The sequence below is a fragment of the Bubalus bubalis genome, chromosome 4 (genome assembly GCF_019923935.1).
Source record: "Bubalus bubalis isolate 160015118507 breed Murrah chromosome 4, NDDB_SH_1, whole genome shotgun sequence".
NCBI lineage: Eukaryota > Metazoa > Chordata > Mammalia > Artiodactyla > Bovidae > Bubalus > Bubalus bubalis.
In genome coordinates, this window is record NC_059160.1 from 125620969 (window position 1) to 125641909 (window position 20941).

Genomic DNA, 20941 nt, shown 5'->3' on the forward strand with positions numbered 1-20941 from the left:
CAAAGTCGGACACGACTTAAGTGACTTAGCAATAGCAGTGGTGAGGGTCAGTTTGATTCTGTCCAATCCCCTCAAGAAACAAGTATTAATAGAATCACTGAGATCCATTTAATTCTCCCCTCACATCCCTTCCTATTTTTCTCACAGACCATGAACCATGATGGGTTTTCCAGTCTTTCCTAAATGAAATTCTTATCTTCTGGGATAGAAATGAATCCCTGAGTGTCTCAAGATGATACTAAGGACAGTTTTAATAGAGTGAGACCTTTTTCGTCAATGCACCTCCCAGAAGGATCTCAGAAAGACAGTGACGAGTCCAGTCTGTGCTGCAACATGGAACACAGCTAGGCTTGGAGACCACATGGCCTGGCCCCCTCTGGTCCCACACAGCCTCTGCATAACTTGCCCTGGTCTTATCTGATTGTTTACCATCTAGGTAAGACCATTTCTAAACAGAATAACAATGGGTTATCGCTCAGATGTGTCTGACTCTTTACGACTCCATGGACTATACAGTCCTTGGAATTCTCCAGGCCAGAATACTGGAGTGGGTAGCCTTTTCCTTCTCCAGGGGATCTTCCCAACCCAAGGATTGAACCCATGTCTCCTGCATTGCAGGCAATTCTTTACCAGCTGAGCCATAAGGGAAGCCCAAAGAAAATAGACAAAACAAAAGAACAACCAAGAAAGATCACCAACAGGAAAAGTCAAATTTTCATCACCACTGGCTTGTTTTTATTTCATGGGGGAAACAGTCCACACATAAATATAAACTCATAAATAAATAAATGAAAGAATGATTAAATAAGATAATATTAGACAGACAGATAATATATAAAGTCAATTTCCCTCCCTGAAAGCAGATAAGTATCACATTTACACATGTATCTCCTCATGAGAAGTTGTGAAGAACCTCAAGGAACATACAGGCAAATTAGGAAGACAGATAAAGAGGTCATTAACAGCCTGCATCACCTTTTTTAACCTGTCTGTTATATTTCAGGTCTAAAATATATTTTTAAAATAGGCTAAAAGAAAAGGATGAAATAATGCCATTTGCAACAACATGGATGGACCTAGAGATTATCACGTTAAGTGGAATAAGTCAGAAAGAAAAAGACAAATATCATATATCACTTATGTGTGGAACCTAAAATAGGACACAAATGAACTTACCTACGAAACAAACAGACTCAGAGATGTGGAGAACAGACTTGTGACTGCCAAGAGGGGTTGGGTGGGAGGAGGGATGGATTGGGTACCAGAAGTGGGAGGGTGGAGAGAGGGAAAATTAAAGGAAGGTGGTCAAAACTTATAAGAGTAATAAGTACTGAGGATGTAGTGTACATGATGACTATAATTAACACTGTTGTATGATACATAAGAAAGTTAACACAGCAGGTCCTAAGAGTTCTCATCACAAGAATTCTGTTCTTCTCTTTCTACTGCATCCATTGTATGTATGAGATGGTTAATGTTAACTAAGCCTGTGTTTTGCTGTGATAATCATTTCACAATATATGTAAATCAAACCATCAGGATGTATATCTTAAATGCTGCGTGTCCATTATTATTCAATAAAAGTGGGAGGAAAAGAAGGAAGATTTTTTTTAAAGTTTTTCATAAAAAATAAATCCCAGCAGGGCTTCCCTGGTGGCTCAGCGGTAAAGAATCCACCAGACAATGCAGGAGGTGCAGGCTCGATCCCTAGTCCAGGAAGATCCAGAGCAGCTAAGCCTGTGCACCATAACTACAGGGTCTGCTCTAGAGCCTATGCTCTTAAACAAGAGAAGCCATCATAATGAGAAGCCTGAGCACTACATCTAGAGAGTAGCTCCCGCTCACCACAGCTAGAAAAAAGACCACACAGCACCAAAGACCCGGAACAGTCATAAATAAATTAAAAAATGTTTTAAATAAATAAATCCCAGCAAATGTCTATGAGCACAGATTAGCAAACTGCCATATACAAATTACATTCAAAAGCTGTTTTAACTATAATGTAACTTGGGTTTCATAGTATTCCAGTTAGTAGCGGTAGCAAAGAAAGTGCTCGCAAAGACACATGGACTCCCCTGGATTTCCCAGCCTCCCTTGCAGTCTGGTGGGGGCCATGTGCCTACTTTTGGCCAATGGACTATGAGCAGAAGTGGTCAGTGTCACTTTTAAGCCTAAACAATTATAAGTTGGGTGCTTCCTCCATGCCCTTCTCCTCTTTAGCTGATCATGTCAGAGGTCATGATTTCCCAGATCTATCCACAAGATGATAGAGCTTCTTCAGCCTGGGCTCCTGGGTGACTCTGTGGAACAAGGGCTTTACAAACCCCGGATGGACATATAACAGAAGCAAGAAATAAACCTTTGATTCATTGAACCTCTGAGATTTGGGGTGTGGCACCTAGCATGGCTTCACCTAAATGAATGCCGGGGTTCCATTTTATGAGGAAGCTTCCATTCAAATCAGATTAGAGATAAAACTCTAAGGCATTGGGAAAAGAAGGCTAGGGAAGAAGGATGAGAGAGAAAAAATTACATATGGATACTGGGGAAATTCATTTGGAAAAAAATTGACCTGCCACAATAAGAAGAGATATTACTTTTCAGTTCATTCTCATACCTGTGGGCTACAGCATAAGCTTAGTAATGTTGAAATTAAGAGAAGGCAACAAGTTAGAATTTGAAGTTAACATGAGTATCAGTAACTAGTTCGCAACTCAGGTAAGAACAGTTCCTGTCTCATCGTCAATGAAGGAACACTTAGAACTTTATCACACCACCAAAAAGCCCCTACACCACACCAGACTGTAGAGATACACATTTTACTGAAACTTTCCTTGGAGATAGGAAAGATGCCACAGCATGTGACACATGGCACATTATTCTTTCCCAAATTCTCTGCCCTAATGAGTCTTTTAAAATCCTCTCCTTTAAGCAGAGCCTCCAAATGGAATGAGCATCTTCTCTGTTCATTATTCAATAAAATAATAAATGACATCAATGAGATGTCCCCTTTTATTATTAATTTTTTGATATTTATGTATTTGGCTGTGCCGGGTCTTAGTCGCAACATGCAGGGTCTTCAACCTTCCTTGCGACATCAGGGTCTTTTAACTGCAGCATGTGATCTCTTAGTTTCGGCATGTGGGATCTAGTTCCCTGATGTGGGATTAAACCCGGGCCCCCTGCATTAGGATCTCGGAGGCTTAGTCACTGGACGACCAGGGAAGTTTCCGAATGTTCCCTTTTTATGCTATATAAATAAGCTCTGCTCAGATTCCCCCAATTCTACATTCCCAGGGAGATCACTGAAAATTACTTTCACAGCCATTTTACTGCTGATCTCATTATGCACAATCAACAAAAATCTCCAGCTTCTAAAATTTTCTCTCCTATAAGTGTACACGCAGGGAAAGGAGGGGGGTTTAGGAAGGACTCTGTCATGAATGAGCAGTTTTACATTTGTGCTTAATTTCAACCCCAAATCTTTCCCCCAATATAAGGTACATTCAGATTTTGAATAGAGGTTTACTTGCTCTAAGGTAAATCATAATTCTCTCTCCTTTCCATGAACTTATCATTTGAACACATCTTTACTAACAATAAGAGGCAACATTTTTTCAAAAATATATCCTTGGCCAAAGATAAGCTATATGTCACTTTCTGATCCATTACTAGGATAACTAGTCATATCATCATTCGACTGAACTTTTTTCTGACAAAATTCATGAAAAATAACATGTTACCAACTAAGCATTATGAATACAATAGTTTGCATTTCTTGCTAAACTGGGTTTCTCGGGATTTAGCATTCCCTAGGAGCACCTGTCTGTGTGTATACCCCAATGGTTCATAGCTCTCCCCGTGGGACCCACCTCTGCTCCTTCTGCTCAGAGCTCTGGTTCTTTCACAGTCACCATTCCTATATATATATATATATATATCCTTTTATTGTGGCAAAATACATATAACAAAATTTACCATCTTAACCATTTCAAAATGTACAGTTCAGGGGCATCAAGTCCACTCGTAGTGTTTCGCAACCATCACCACCATCCATCCAGAGAGTCTTTCATCTTCCCAAACTGATGAACTGAGCTTTCCTTGGGAGCTGACAAAGCCAAGTTCAGGGAGAAGTCTCGAGAAGTCGCTGACTCATTGCGAGGAGTCAGGCTCCCACGCTAGCTGCTTGGTAAGTGCTCCTGAGATGACAAATGTGGGTCTTGGGAGGGAGAGGGATCCTGCAGCAATGACATCACATGAGGAGACCAGTACCGCGAGAGGCACTGGATGATGGAAAGGGGACCAATGGCCCCAATCTCCTGAGTCAGAGCAAGGAAAGGGCTTAAAGAATTAGGCCTGGTGGTGGGCATAGCGGGTGCACTTCTGTGCAAAATGGGAGTGGAGATTTCTAAGGGAAGATTTTCTGATAACCAAGGGACATGAGTAGGACTGTATGCCTCTTTCTTGGTATCAATCTGCTTCTCCAGTTCCTCGCAGATGGAGACACTGAGGCCCTCCATCCATCCCATTCTTCGGCTACCCACAGATTGGTCGCTGACCTGGGGGCAAGTCTTTCTGCTGACATACCAGCCACTGTAGGGGGGACAGCTGAGTCTTTCTGGCATCCAGTACAGTTTCTATATGACAGCATCAATGTCTTGACTTCCTATAGGACACACCCTACTCCTAAATGCACACCATTATATCACAACCCATGGATGCTCAAACTGACCCATCTTTGGCCAGCATCTACAAGTTTAATCCCAAAGCCTTTCAACATGACCCTAGTATTCTTCAACAGTTTCTCTGACTTTAGGCTCTTTTATGTTTTCTGCCCCAAACCTAGAATGGGCCATTTCTCCAAAGAATCCTACTATCTTTAAGAAGGAAATGGTACTTAAAGACCAGAATCTGACTGTGAGATTTGTGCATCCTTATTGGGTTATCATTGATTCTAGGTGTTCTGTTCAGTTGCTAAGTGGTGTCTGACCCTTTGTGACCCCATGAACTGCAGCACTCCAGACTATCCTGTTCTTCACTCTCTCCTGGAGTTTGCTCAAACTCATGTTCACTGAGTGATGCCATCCAACCTTCTCATCCTCTGTCACTCCTTTCTCCTCATGGCCTCAATCTAAATAGAGCTAAAAATATGCATTTTTTAGAAAAAAATAAATCATGATTTCAGATGGGTATTTCCAATTCAAATGGTAGATTACAAGGTTCTAAGTAACTTCTGTGATTTCATTTGTACTTGTCTTCTCTTATTGCTGAACTCTTGATTCCTAATCACACCTTATTGTCATCATAGATCTATAAATATAATAATTTCAAAATAATAGTATAAAATCTTTTTGATGACAATAAGATAACCAAATGCAATTTAAGATGTTTTTGGTGTTTTTATCTTTAGGTTATATTTCAGTAGGCCTAGAAACCATGTTTAAAGTCATTTGAAATAGTTTTTGCTTGAGTATGCCACCAAACTATCAAATAAGATTCATTCCTTTTTGCCAGCTCTGTTAATATTCTCCAGTCTATTTCCTTTACTTTTATATTAGTTTTTTCTTAATTTATCCTTTAATTGTGTCTTCTTAAAAACAAAAAGGTAAATGCTTTCTATTTCCTTCCTAATTTTTAGCCTAATTTTAACTTCTGTTCTTTTTCTACTTAATAGTAGATCCTAGAGATCACTCTATAGCAGTCTACTGTCCCATTCCCTTTTTTACAACTGCATAGTAGTCCACTTTGGAAGTGCCATATATAATTCATTAACCCATTCCCTATCAATTGATACCTATTTCTAGTCTTTTATTATAATAAATTGTGATTCATCTTATACATATATCCCTCTGAATTTCAGAGAATGGTTATTTGTTTAAAGTATATTAGGTATTACCTTTTAAATCTTTGCAACCCAGATATGCCAAAATCACATTATTTTAATATCTACTTTTCTTAGATTATTACTAAAATAATCATTCATGTGGTTATTGAAAATATATGTACGTATATATATATTTCTCTGTCAGTTGTCTATTTTTGTCCCTTTTCAAGGTATTTATATTTTTATTATTGATTCTTAATTATTCATTCAAAGATGGTCAGTTCCACAAGGACAAGACCAAGTCTGTCTTGTTCTACATTATTCTCTCAACACCTAGCCTGGTATGTAGCAAACAGTTGCTAAAAAATCTTGGTGAATAAATAAACATTTATGATAGATATGCAAGTCTACATGTTTTAATTTTTCTCCACTTAATAATTTTACAAACTTAGAGAAGCTACTCAGTTCAGTTCAGTCGCTCAGTCATGTCCGACTCTTTGCGCCCCCATGAACCACAGCACGCCAGGCCTTCCTGTCCATCACCAACTCCCGGAGTCCACCCAAACCCATGTCCATTGAGTCGGTGATGCCATCCAACCATCTCATCCTCTGTCGTCCCCTTTTCCTCCTGCCCTCAATCTTTTCCAGCATCAGAGTCTTTTCCAATGAGTTGATATTCATGTCAAGTGGCCAAAGTATTGGAGTTTCAGCTTCAGCATCAGTCCTTCCAATGAACACTCAGGACTGACCTCCTTTAGGATGGACTGGTTGGATCTCCTTGCAGTCCAAAGGACTCTCAAGAGTCTTCTACAACACCACAGTTCAAAAGTATCAATTCTTCAGCACTCAGCTTTCTTTATAGTCCAACTCTCACATCCATACATGACCACTGGAAAAACCATAGCCTTGACTAGATGGGCCTTTGTTGACAAAGTAATGTCTCTGCTTTTTAACATGCTGTTTAGGTTGATCATAACTTTCCTTCCAAGGAGTAAGCGTCTTTTAATTTCATGACTGCAATCACCATCTGCAGTGATTTTAAAGCCCCCAAAAAATAAAGTCTGCCACTGTTTCCACTGTTTCTCCATCTATTTGCCATGAAGTGATGGCACCGGATGCCATGATCTTAGTTTTCTGAATGTTGAGATTTAAGCCAACTTTTTCACTCTCCTCTTTCACTTTCATCAAGAGGCTTTTGAGTTCCTCTTCACTTTCTGCCATAAGGGTGGTGTCATCTGCATATCTGAGGTTATTGATATTTATCCCAGCAATCCATTGAGCCTTCATAAATATCTATTTCTGCTGTGAAATGGGAATAATAGCTCCTAACAGGATTATTAACTATTGTACTAGTATATTTTCTGGTACTTAATAAGCACCAAATGCTCGTGTCAGTTATCACCATCACCATCATCATCATCTATGCATCATTCATCAATGCCATGGAATAATAAATTCAGATACAGTGTTTTGAAGTGAGTAAGGAGCTACAGAGCAAATGTTTTTATTGCTTGCCTGACCCATGACCATGACCTGTCGCTCAGTCGTGTCCGACTCTTTGCAACCCCGTGGACAGTAGCCCACCAAGCTCCTCAGTCCATGGGATTTTCCAGGCAAGAATACTGGAGTGGGGCACCATTTCCTTCTCCAGGGGATCTTCCTGACCCAGGGATCAAACCCAGGTCTTCCGCATTGCAGGCAGACGCTTTAACCTCTGAGCCACAGTGAGAAATGTTAATATATAATAAGAAAAAAATAATTATGAAATAAGCCCAACAGTTGTTTTCTTGGTAAAATATTTGTTTCAGGGATGTTTCTTATTTTCCGATTTTTATTCTTCCCTGATTAAGTATTGCATGATAGTCTTTTTTTCTTTTAAACTTTTAAATGTATACTGGAGTATACGGCCTATTAACGGTGTTGTCACAGTTTCAGGTGGGCCGCGAAGGGACTCAGTCATACACATACATGCATCCATTCTCCTTCAAGCTCTCCTCCCATCCAGGCTGCGACATGCGAAGTTCCCTATACAATAGGACCTTGTCAGTTATCCATTTTAAATATAGCAGTACAGTGTACATGTTTATGTACAGTAATGTAGCAGTATAGTGTACATGTTTATCCCAAACTCCCTATCCCTTCCCCCATCCTTATCATATGACATTCCTCATATGTTGAATCTAAAAAGAAATTATACAAATGAACTTCTTTACAAAACAGAAACAGACTCACAGACTTCAAGTTGTAGTCTTTAAAGGAAGAATAAGTTATCGAAAGATTAGGAATACCAGTAGGAAATAAGTATTAGCGCTCTTCATTTTCTTTTGAGATGATAAAGATTTGGAAAAGGAATTAAACATACATATAACCCCATATAAAATATTCCCAAGGTCCCCCACAGTCCCAACATTTCTATATTTGTTTTTTGTATTTAAGATCAGCCAAAATGAATAAATGAGGTAAAATCAGTCAATGGTCTTTTCATTTTAAATCCAAGTTTCCTATGATGGGGAAAAGACTGTATTTATTACATAAATGACATAAATATTCTCTTTTATTGCCATCTAAGTAGTAAAACAAAGGTTGTCAGAGAAACAACAGCACCTCCCATTGCTTCTTAAACCCATAGCAATCAGACTGCTACTCTGCAACACTCCACTGAAAATGTTCTTGTCATCATCTCTAAAGACAACAATTTAATCCAATTTTCTAAGCAGCACTCAACAACAGCATAATTTGAACTTTAAGGCAATTCAATACTAGGAGTAACACCTTGGTTTTCAAGCTTCATTTTTAATGATCTGGATGCAGGCCACCACATTGCAGGGGGTATACTGAAGTGCAACTGACCACAGACACTCTTCCAAAATTGTGAATTCCCATATGAGTTAGATTTCCTTAATGGAAAGAGTGATTTGATTATCCACTGTGTATGAAGCAGCTCTCCAGGGACCACAGGGGAATTCAAGTTGCATCCTCATCCTCAAGATTCCTCCAAACTTGGAGGAAGGACAGGTCTCCCTTGACTCCACATCTCTCTCTAGATATTACACTGCACTATTTCTCACTCCCTGCATGAAAGCATGGTCTTTCCCACCTGTCTTCACTTCTTCACCTCCCATTGAATAAAAAAAAAGAAATTATGAGACCACACTAATAAGCATGACAAAACTATAGGGCAGAGGGAAAAGGAAAGCCTTTCTTCACAGAAGAATACCTAACCAATAAATAGAAAATCACCATTTTGCAGCCATCATTAAGATAATTATCTTAGCTGAGCATCATTAATTTATGGTACAATCATGAATGAAAATTTTGAGGGGTGATATGTGGGGGCTTCCCTGGTAGCTCAGAAGGTAAACAATCCGCCTACAATGCAGGAGACCTGGATTCAATTCTTGGGTTGGGAATATCCCCTGGAGAAGGGAATGGCAACCCACTCCAGCATTCTTGCCTGGAGAATCCCATGGACAGAGGAGCCTGGCGGGCTACAGTTCATGTGGTTGCAAAGAGTCAGACATGACTGAGTGACTTTCACTTTGACTTTATAATAACATGTACAATCTCCAGGTTTCCTCTCCCAGATTACTTGTTAAATACAAGGGGAAACCAGGTGGGTACCTTTAAAACAAAGAAACCTGACCAACACCATCTTTGCTGCTAAGTCACTTCAGTCGTGTCCAACTCTGTGCGACCCCATAGACGTCAGCCCACCAGGCTCCCCCGTCCCCGGGATTCTCCAGGCAAGAACACTGGAGTGGGTTGCCATTTCCTTCTCCAATGCGTGAAAGTGAAGTCGCTCAGTCGTGTCCGACTCTTAGCGACCCTATGGACTGCAGCCCACCAGGCTCCTCTGTCCATGGAATTTTCCAGGCAGGAGTACTAGAGTGGGGTGCCATTGCCTTCTCCAACACCATCTTTACCAATGACCAAACTTAACAGCACTAACAAAGGGGGAAATGACATTGGGTGGCCCTGATACGATCAGGACAAGACACATCACTTGGTATTCATTCCAAAAAATGCATAATCACACATCTAATTGCAAGGATGCAATAAAAAAGGATCAAAATTGTGGGACATTCTGCAAAACGACTTTCACTGGCACAAAAGCAAAAACAAAAAAAAAAGACTTGAAGAACATGTTCTAGAATAAAGGACAGAGACATCACAACTAAAAACAATGTGCAATCCTTGATTGAAACTCAAATCCAGAAAAACAAAACCAAAAGCCCAGCTAGGCAGGACACTATTGGCATAACTAGTGAAATTTGCATGAGAACTATATATCTGACAAACGTTATATCAATGTTTATGAGTGTGACAATTATATGAGAGAATGTTTTTTTCCTTAAGAGATACCTGACGAAGTTTCTAGAGGGAAGTGTCTTGATGTCTGTAATTTATTCTCAAATGATTCAGCAAATTTTAAACTGTATAACCATGAGAGTGATGAAGTAAATGTGGCAAAGCATTGAGAACTGGTGACTCAAAATTAAGGGTATATAGTATTCATATTCATTGTACTATACCTGTAACTTTTCCATAGATGAGGGATTTTCCAAAAATAAAAATTGGGGGATAAAAAATAATATCCTACCTCAAAGTTGACTAAAAAATAACTCATCACTGTATCTCACCATGCTGAAGAAAGATCTCATGGTCTACTATCTTGGTTTGACTAGCTCTTAATCACTCAACAGACTCCAGATTAGAAATTCTTTCCTTTGCAAAGCCCTTCTAAACACCAAAGCCAGAAAGTGGCCTTCCATCTTTACTGTAAAGCATCTTGCACTTCCCTTGAAATAAGTTATCACTGTGTCATTTATATCTGTTTATCTTTACCTGTTAACAAGGAGAGATACCAATGTATCATTAGCCTGTTGTTTCCCCAATATCCAGCTGAACACTTGGCACTTTGATGTAGTAGACATAGGTCCAACAAATAGGTCCAGTTCTTTTCTGGTCACACAGTAGGACTGTACTTTCCACTGCCCTTGGAGTACAGGAAAGTCCTGATGAAGAAAAGTCTGAGTGCAATGGGCATGTAGCCTGGAAATCTACATGCCTGTGATAAGCAGGACCCCCTCCTAACCATGCTCTCCATTCCCAACTAACCATGTTGGACATACAATACCAATTTTTAAAAAATGGTAAAACCAGGGAGATTTTGAGGTTGTTACATCAGCACAAATCAGCATAACCTGACTGTTACATACATGCTCAAATACTGAAAGAAACAATTCAAACAGACAATGTTAAATATCATCTGAAAAACTTAGTCATCTTCATAGTTTAAGTCTCTCAGTCATGTCTGACTCTTTGCGACCCCACGGACTGTAACCTGTCAGGCTCCTCTGTCCATGGAATTCTCCATCCAAGAATCCTGGAGTGGGTAGCCATTTCCTTCTCAGGGGATCTTCCCAAACCAGGGATCACACCAGGTCTCCTGCACCATCGTCAGATTCTTTACCATCTGAGCCACCAGCCAAAGCTCTAGTCTTCATAAGGAACAGGTCAAATAAATCACTCTTTACTCACACAGTGGCATACCATGCTGACATTAAAAATAATGAAATAGCTCTTCATGAAATGCTCTCCAAAATAAAGTGGAAAATACAAGGAGATGTAGTACAGATAAATGGCTGCACACAAAATATTGAACTGGCAGTGCTAACCGAACAGCCAAGGTAGGATAGATATCAGATTCCAGGACAACTTCTGGAACAAAACACATCTAGAAATTTCTAAATAGGTTATGACAATGAGCAAGATGACCCTAAAATCCCTCACCCAAAGTGAGGATGTAATGGAGTCCAGAATGAGAGGATTCATGAAGATTGTTGGAGGGCCCCATTGGTAGTCAGTGAGCCCTGTGTATCTCTCCTGCACAACCAGGAGAAAGGCTTTGGTGGGATCACTAAGAGTCTTATTATGGTCCTGACAATTAGGGCAGGAAGTATGATGCCTGATTTTTCCCAGAAGAACTCAAAGATGAGAAACTGGCCAGCTAGTTGCTCTGATGGAGGGATGAAGGAGAAGTTGTTATGCTGGGGTTTGGTTGCCCTCCCAGTCTGTTCACGGAGAGAATATGTGAGTATTTGCATAGACTCTGTGTGCAAATGACTTCAGGGTTTGCTTTAGAAGTTCAGAGGAGCCCTGGACCAAAAGAAATCTGGGGTGGACTGCCACGTGTCAAAGAACTGTGGAAGGAGTAAGCAACCAGGCAGAATAGAGATACAGCAGCCCTCCTCAAGGAAACTGGGTAGGAGAAACCTGGCAAGGAGAACAGGGTCTCTACAGGACACATGAAAGGACCTCGCTGGAGAGAGTCAGCTGGAAACGTGAGCCATGTTTCAAAAGCTGACAGCCAGATTACCACAACACTAGTTAACAAAGAACTTTCCTACTCTTCGATGCCAAAGGCATTAGAACATCAGCCAATGTGTGAGAGAGAAAAGTGAAAAAAGGCCAGGCCATCCTCATATCACTGAAGCCTGGCATCACCATATGGAATTGGACAAGCTGAAATCCCAATCAAATCTGTGTTTTGTTATTTAAAGCAACTGTAAAGCCTTGTATTATCTGTGACCTGAAGTCAAGGGCCTTGTACATTTTTATCTAAGAGTAGAGAAAGAACTCTCAACAGAGCAAATTAAAAGAGTGGATGACAAAGAAGGCTGCTTTGGGATTAAACCTCAGAACCCTGAAGTCAAACTCAGTCACATGGGACCAAATGTCACTTGGAAGAACGCACAAGAGACAGTACATGGTGGCTGCCCCTCAAAAAACATACTGGATACAAGTGCAGAAGGGAAGGTAACTTTCCCTACACAGTCCTTTGCACATACTCAGTGGTTGGATCTCTTCATGCCAAAGTGCAAAAAATAGATCCCCTGTTGCAAAATATTCTGCACACTGGCATGAAGAGATCCAGACACTAAGCATGTGCAAAGGACTATGTAGGAAAAGTTAACTTGTGAAATTACGTGGATTAGAGGTGGTATGGCTGAATGGGTACCAACTCCAACTGCTGGGCTCTAATTCTGGTTAGGTCACAACTAGCCATGTATCGTGAAACTTCTTAACCAACCTCTCCACGCCAGTTTCATCACCTGTAAAGTGGGAATAATGACAGTGGCGCCCTGGTTCACTGAGAGGAGGAGACGCTTAGTTCACGCAGAGCTCTTCCAACACTGCCAGTCTATATGTGCTCAGTGAGTGCTGGCCGTTACTATTACCTATAATAAGAGCAATGCTAAAGGCGAGAAATTCATCAGAAAAAAAGGAAAAATTTTGAATACCATTAAGAATTAGTCCATTTTTTGGCACAGATACAACTATTTGCAGGTCAGGAATAGAGACATCAAGGCTGTATATTGTCACCCTGCTTATTTAACTTCTATGCAGAGTACATCATGAGAAACGCTGGACTGGAAGAAACACAAACTGGAATCAAGATTGCCGGGAGAAATATCAATAACCTCAGATATGCAGATGACACCACCCTTATGGCAGAAAGTGAAGAGGAACTCAAAAGCCTCTTGATGAAAGTGAAAGAGGAGAGTGAAAAAGTTGGCTTAAACCTCAACATTCAGAAAACTAAGATCATAGCATCCGGTCCCATCACTTCATGGGAAATAAATGGGAAAACAGTGGAAACAGTGGCTGACTATTATTCTGGGCTCCAAAATCACTGCAGATGGTGATTGCAGCCATGAAATTAAAAGATGCTTACTCCTTGGAAGGAAAGTTATAATCAACCTAGACAGCATATTAAAAAGCAGAGACATTACTTTGTCAACAAAGGTCCATCTAGTCAAGGCTATGGTTTTTCCAGTAGCCATGTATGGATGTGAGAGTTGGACTATAAAGAAAGCTGAGCACTGAAGAATTGATGCTTTTGAACTGTGGTGTTGGAGAAGATTCTTGAGCGTCCCTTGGACTGCAAGGAGATCCAACCAGTCCATTCTAAAGGAGATCAGCCCTGGGTGTTCATTGGAAGGACTGATGTTGAAGCTGAAACTCCAATACTTTGGCCACCTGATGCAGAGAGCTGACTCATTTGAAAAGACCCTGATGCTGGGAGGGATTGAGGTCAGGAGGATAAGGGGATGACAGAGGATGAAATGGCTGGATGGCATCACCGACTCAATGGACATGGGTTTGGGCGGACTCTGGGAGTTGGTGATGGACAGGGAGGCCTGGCATGCTGTGGTTCATGGGGTCACAAAGAGTCGGACACGACTGGGCAACTGAACTGAATAGAGATACAGATGTAGAGAATGGACTTGTAGACACGGAGGGTGGGAGAAGAAGAGGGTAGGACAATTGGGAGAGTAGGACTGACACATATATAGTACCATGTATAAAACAGAGAGCTAGTGGGAAGATGCTGTATTGTACACGGAGCTCAGCTTGGTGCTCTATGACGACTTAGAGGGGTGGGATGGGGGGTTGGCAGAGAGCTCAAGAGGGAAGGGATATGTGTGTACATATATCATTGTTGTACAGCAGAAACTAACACAACATTGTAAAGCAATTATATTCCAATAAGAAATTAAATTAAATTACAATTTTAAAAAAGAACTAGTCCATTTTTTTCTTCTGTAGGATGTAGAAAAGAGATTTAGAGTAGAAAAAAGGACAATAAAGTTGGTTAAACTGTAATAATCTGAGACACCAAATGGTTAAAATCAGAAAACAATAATCTCCTGATAAGTATCACCTTCCACGCAAAATAAATCACACCAAGGGTATTAAATAAAGTATTAAACATTACAATTGGAAAAATAACAATATGTCTACAGAGAGTGGCATCCAAATAAAACTAGTCACTAATTGGGAGAGAGGGAAGTGCAGGTGGGGTTGGAGACATAATACATTTTACCACCAGAAAATTAGTCATGAACTTGCAATATTTGAAAGAAAGAAAAGTGAGGAAGAATACTCTTTTTGGAAAGTGTTGCGGAGGCCGACATCCTAGAACAAGGCAGGTGCTTTTTTTTTCAATCACAGACACAAAAAGCCAACTGGCTGGCAGACGTTCATGTGTCTAAATGGCAGAAGATGAGGAAGAGCAGAAGAAATTTTGCAGAAGGTGGCAAGGTCACTCAAGAAAGGCCATATTAACTTGAAAAGATTGAAGACGACTGCCCTAGGATGCCCAACAGAGAGGGACATCTCTGGTAAAAGTGCTTGCATGAGGAAAGCGAAGTCACCATGGAGCCAAGCTCTTTGTACACAAAGTCCAAACAATGATCTGGAGTGGCAAAATTTTTAAGACAACTGCAAGGGATGGCATCCAGCCCAAGTCTAGAAGGCTCGGGTCTGCACTTCTTTGGAAGCCCAGGGCCCAGAGAAGATTGCCTTCAAGCATCCCTCAACCTCAAACTGATTTTGTTTCAGGCAGCTGAGGGGAGGAAGAAAGAAGTTCAGACATTCAAGTGGATTATGGGAAAGTGTAAAGCCTCCAGCATCTCAATGTAAGTATAAATAAAGTCACCAGAAGTAGAAGCACCAGACAAAAAGCTTCTACAAATCAAAGAAGACTAAGTATGAACCATGTGATTCAACAGCAGAAAAAGCATTTCTCATGAAGAAGCTGAATATGAGCGCTAGGACTAACCAGGGTGAGAGGTGCCCTCTGGGACCAGCAGTGTACCAAGCAGTCCAACAAAGTAACAACAACAATCAAATGGACCCATCAGGCCTGTCATGTCAGGGTGTGCAGGCTGCATACTGTACAAAGGCCTCCAGCTGACAGGGTTAAATGGTGACTCAAGTCCAGCCCCCAGGTCCAGAGCCAGGAAAGGGTGTCTTTTTGGACAGACCGCCTTTCCATAATTCACATAAAGGCATCTTCTATGCTAGAAGCAGGAGTGAAAAGGGGAGAAATACAGAACCTAAAGAAATACAGAACCAAAGAAATACAGAACCTAAAGAAAAACAGTTATGTACCCAAATGGGGGGTGGTCACAGACCATGATAGAAGAGTTACCAGCTAGGTGTGACAAAGACGACCGCTGTGCACAGACCACCCACCGTATGTCTGGTGTGACACAGCCCCTGACAAGATCCACTTTATTATCATTATAGCAATTAGAAACGAAGTGGTGTTTATCCAAACAGTCTTCAAGTTTAAATTAAAAAGCAGAACTAGAAACAGAATGCCTGCATGCTAAGTCACCTCAGCCGTGTCCGACTCTGAGCGACCCCAGGACTGTGGCCCGCCAGCTTCCTCTGTCCATCAGATTCTCCAGGCAAGAGTACTTGCGGGTAGTGGGTAGCCATGCCCTCCTCCAGGGGCTCTTCCCAACCCAGAGATCAAACCCTCGTCTCATGTCTACTGCATTGGCAGGCGGGTTCGTTACCATGAGAGTCACCTGGGAAGCCAAGTAAGTCTGGCTAAAAGACAAAAAAAACTGAGGAAAAATAAAGCCACAACCATAAAATAAAGAATAAAAATATATAATGCCTTATATGAGATCTTGAAGAATGTAAAGTTTCCACCCCATTTTTTCCTGTATTCAGGTTGACTTTACCACCTCCAGATGCTCAGAACTTCACTTGAGGACGGGTCACTGCTTCAGGGAGTTCAAATCCTCTCTTGTATATCAGTATATCAGGTCAGGTAACACAGTGCTATGACAAGGCCAAAGACTTGGAGACAACAGGACCTCAGCTAAAATTCTGAATTTTACTACCAACTATCTAGATGGCCTTGGGCAAGTAACCTATGCCCTTTGGATCTCAGTGGCTTAATCTAAAAAAAAAAAAAAAAAAATCCCCATTTCACAGATGAGAAAACTGAGGCCCAGAGAAGTGAAGAGACTTGCACAAAATCACACAGTTGATAAGTAATAGGGCAAGGACATCTTCTGACACTAGTCTGGTGCTGCCAGAACTTATTCTGGGTCAGAATCATGCCCAGGGTGCTCCCATTTTAAAGCTCTACATGAATCTTCAAAGAATAAACATAAGAACACATATAATAAATGAGAAACCAAACATCTCTGACGACAAATGGATCTTTCAGCTTGCCCAAACTAAAATTAAGCTCATAATAAATCAAAGTAAAACTCTTCTCAAACGCTCTAAAATGACCTTTGTTTTTAGGTATGTATTTTGAGCATTTCTTGAAAATATATAGTTTATGAATGCTAATAAATAACCTATTTTCTACCTAGACCTAAATAAATGCTGGGGCTTAGAGATTAGTTTGCTTTGATAATTAATAACAAAAACTGTATTTCCCTATTCAAAGTCCCCATTAAATTAAAGGCTGGATTCTTCTTACAGAGCAACTGTCTTGACTAATCACATTTAAACAAATTGTGAAAAGCCCATAAAAGTTCAGTTTCCCTTAAATAACAGAACTTGATATGTCCCTGCTGTCAGCAAGCAGCCAGGGATCTTTCTGGACTATGTTCTCATAAGTGGAACAAACTGAGAAGGATGGTGACAATCTCAGGCGGCACTGAAGTGCAGAAAAATATATTTAGGCATCAAAACCCAGAGAACAGAATCCTCCACTGGGGAAGAAGGATCTTTCATTTCTAAATTAATTTTCAGAAACCAGAAGACCAGAGCAAGAAAAGGACTGCCTGCACTTTTTTTCAATAAGATAGGCTATCTTATTCGAAAACAGCAATATAATGAATACACTCACATTAAATGATTCTGTAATGATTAAAAGCACAATGGCATAAATATATAAAAATTTCAGTATAACTGGTTTGATCCAGAAAACCCGATACAAAAGTATTTAAGGTATCACATTTTTTATTTCTAAACTCTTGAGATTTAGCCAAAAATTACTTTGAAATATCATTAAAGAGAAATTTAGCTAAGGACAATTTCCTATTCACAAATATAAAGTAGAAATCAAGCTACTCAATGAAACATAATTAGGTAGAAATTAAGGGTTCTGATCATACACATACATCAAATCTTAAAAGGAGTTATGCAAAAAGGAGCCCATAGTCATTAAAAAAATCTGCAGGAATTATATTAAACATTAATTTGGTTGTTGCTGAGGAGTGGGATTAGAAGTGAAGTATGTATTGCTTTCATTATCAGGAAATACTCTGAATGTGCTGTGAGATAGACAACCTAATACTGACTGGAACAGAAGGACAGGAAGATTTATTTTATTTCCACCCGTTTATTATGTATGAGATCACTGTTAACCAAATACAGGGCACTCTGCTAGGTACAACAAGGAAAACCAAGATGAATCAACAAAATCAAAACCCATGTCCTCAAAAAGCTCACAATCCATGAGTAGAGCTAAAATACATGTTCCAACAACTAAGTACAGAATTCAGAATATCCCACAGTACTGACAGTAAATAGAGAATGGTATTAGGGCAAGAGAGAAAAGAAATTAATTCTAGATAAGTTGAAACAAGGATACCTAGACAGAAATGGCCATTCCACTGGGTTTTGAAGAATGGACAGATTTTGGCAAGTGAATGATGTGGGGAAAAACAGTACTGAGAAGTAGTTTGATTCATTCATTCAATCAACTGTTAACTAATTCATTCAGTCCTCTATTCATTAATTCATTCAATCCTCCTATGAACCCTGTAAGGCTGCTACTATTGGGTACACAAACCAGGAAGCGCAAGCTCACACAACCACTGAGCAGAAGAACCAGAACTGAACCCAAGTTTGGCTCATCTCTCCCCTGTGCTGCCCCTCTAGGCAAAGAGAAAACATGGGGAACTCTATCCCATGAAAACATGAAGGATAAGGTCACACAAGAAAAGGAAACAAATTTACTAAAGGGTCTCCAAGGATCAGCCATTTTATTGTGTTTTTTACATGAAATTTTACTTATTCTTCCCATGAAATGGTCATTATCACATCTACTTTAAGGGGTGACAAACTAAGATTTAGTTAGTTTGACCAAGAACAGGTCAAACAACTAATAAGTAGCCAAACAGAAATTTACACCAGGTCTGCATCCAATCCCAGGTCAAAAGCCAGAAAGATGAATAGCTTTACATGTTGATAGAAGCCCCAAAACAACACTGTTCTAGTATTTTTCTCATTTTAAGGACAAAAGTTTTTTAATCGGATAAAGTAAAAGTAACTTGCTCACAGAACTAGTAAGGAGTGAACCCAGAATTTAATGTAGGCAGCCTGACTTCAGAGCCAGAATTCTGATCCTATGGATAAACTAACAGAAAGAGTAAATAGGAATGAAATCACAGACAACCTCTGATGGCAACATGGGACTCTGTCAGCCATGCAAACTCATGAAGTTTTTGCTGTGGGGAACATGATCAAGTTATGTTTTAGAAATTAAGTCCTTCAATAGGCATATCAAAATTCGATTCCAAACACATCTCATATCACCTGGAGCACCTTACTTGTAGAGCTTTTCAAAGAGGGTTAAACACTGTTTCCACTGGGTTTGTTTACCTATGAAGGTCATCTATGCAGTTATTCAGCAAGCAGTCAACTGTGTAACCTCACTAAAGGGTCAAATAAATTACATTAGATTTCTTCATCATTACTTTTGTCTACAGATTTCTTTACAGAGTGGTGTGGAAACTGCAAATGGAGTAATTGATCATTGAACCTGCCTTCCCAAAGCAAAACAGGAAAGGGAAGAAAAGGGGTAACAGATTAACAACCGAAATAGCTTTGCTTTTAACATTTTATGTTGCCTTCTGGCTATCATGCACAGCATCTTAGGCTAAATATTGTCCTAAGCTACCCAGCCAAGGGGCCTGGGGCTGTTCACATATAAAATCGGTTCTACACTGCACAGCGACAAGCAGAGTCTGACTCATCGGAACAGCTAGCATCAATTCTTAATGAGTGCCAGAGCCCCCAAAGTCCTTTCTACTTCTGCCGGGGGAGTCCCTCCCTGATCCTTTCCCTGTACTTTCTTCTGTACCAAATTCCTGAAGACTTTCTCCATTCCAGCTCTTAGGAATCACTGCCAATCCTTTCCATCCTGAAGGCAGACTCGCAGGCTTCCCCAAGGCTTGACCGGCCCCCAACCCCCACTCACCAGGTGCAAAGCCAGGGGCAGCAGGAACAGGAACAGCCACAGGTAGAGGTGGCAGCTGTTGGTGAACTTGCTCTGATCGGGGTCGTGGTACCAGCCCCCGGTGAGCGCGGCCCACACGCCCTGCCGGAGCAGCTGCAGCACCTGGGACCCCATGACTGCGCGCTGGGGCCAGCACGCGCCGCGCTGCCCGCTGCCCGCGGCCCGCCGCCCGGACGCCCTCAGCTTTAACACGCGGGGCCTCGGGCGGCGTCACCGCCACCGTCCCCGCCCCCGCCCCCTCCAGCTCCTTCCGCCCCACGACCGAAACTCCAACTGCCTTTCTGCCCGGACCCGCGAATCGCGGCGCCGGAGCCGGCTGCTGCCACCGGGCAGGTGGGCGCCATGTCCGAGGGAGGAAGGATTTTCCCATGGTGCTCAGAGGCGGCTGCTCTGAGGATGCTCCAAAGGCTCCTCCCAGAGCCCGCCCAGAGTCCCTCCATCGCTTTCCCGGTGGCGGGGGAGGGGAGGTGCGCGGTTGCGGCGGGGACGGGGGGCGGGGAGGCGGGGGAAGAAGAATTTTGGAGCCCCTCCAGCCTCTTTTTTTGCCTCTGCCCACTCTCCCCTCCTTTTCGCCCCCATCTTTCTAATAGGGAATGTGAAAGGCTTAAAAATCGAAGATGTTCTAATGCAGAAGAGATAAACCAGGACAAGTTCCTTTTTTTGCAGCCTGCACCAAAATAGTTATGTAACTCCAGCTCCTGTCACACATCACTCAATGTAATTTCTTCCTCTGAGCACTGCCTGCACGGTTTCGTTCTCCTTAATTAACCGCTGACCTCAGACGTTCTTTTAGCTAAACTCTACCTCTGCCCTTGACACTGAGCTTTTTCTTCCCTGATTTTTTTCCTTCCCACCCACCCCCGACACTTTGTTCAACTTGACAGATAAAGAAGATAACCACCTTTTGGGAATAATTTCAGAAGCCTCAGTTTGCTTGTCTTTTTACATGTTTCCTAGAACATAATCTCAGGCATCCATTGGGTATACTATTTAGAGAGGAAGATCCACTAGAAAGGTATCACTGAACTAATAATCTTCGACCTTTTATA

General features: G+C 41.2%; 1 protein-coding gene across 2 annotated transcripts in view; it reads right to left on the minus strand.

Moving 5' to 3' along the window:
- PCNX2 (pecanex 2) overlaps window positions 1–20229 on the minus strand; it is a 292933-nt gene extending 272704 nt beyond the window's left edge. For both annotated transcript variants that reach the window (XM_025284518.3, XM_044942027.2), the window contains exon 1: window positions 19854–20229. In XM_025284518.3, the coding sequence (XP_025140303.3) occupies window positions 19854–20006 (153 nt within the window). In that variant the 5' untranslated portion in view covers window positions 20007–20229. The remainder of the gene's footprint in view (window positions 1–19853) is intronic.
- Between the last annotated feature and the right edge of the window lie 712 nt (window positions 20230–20941).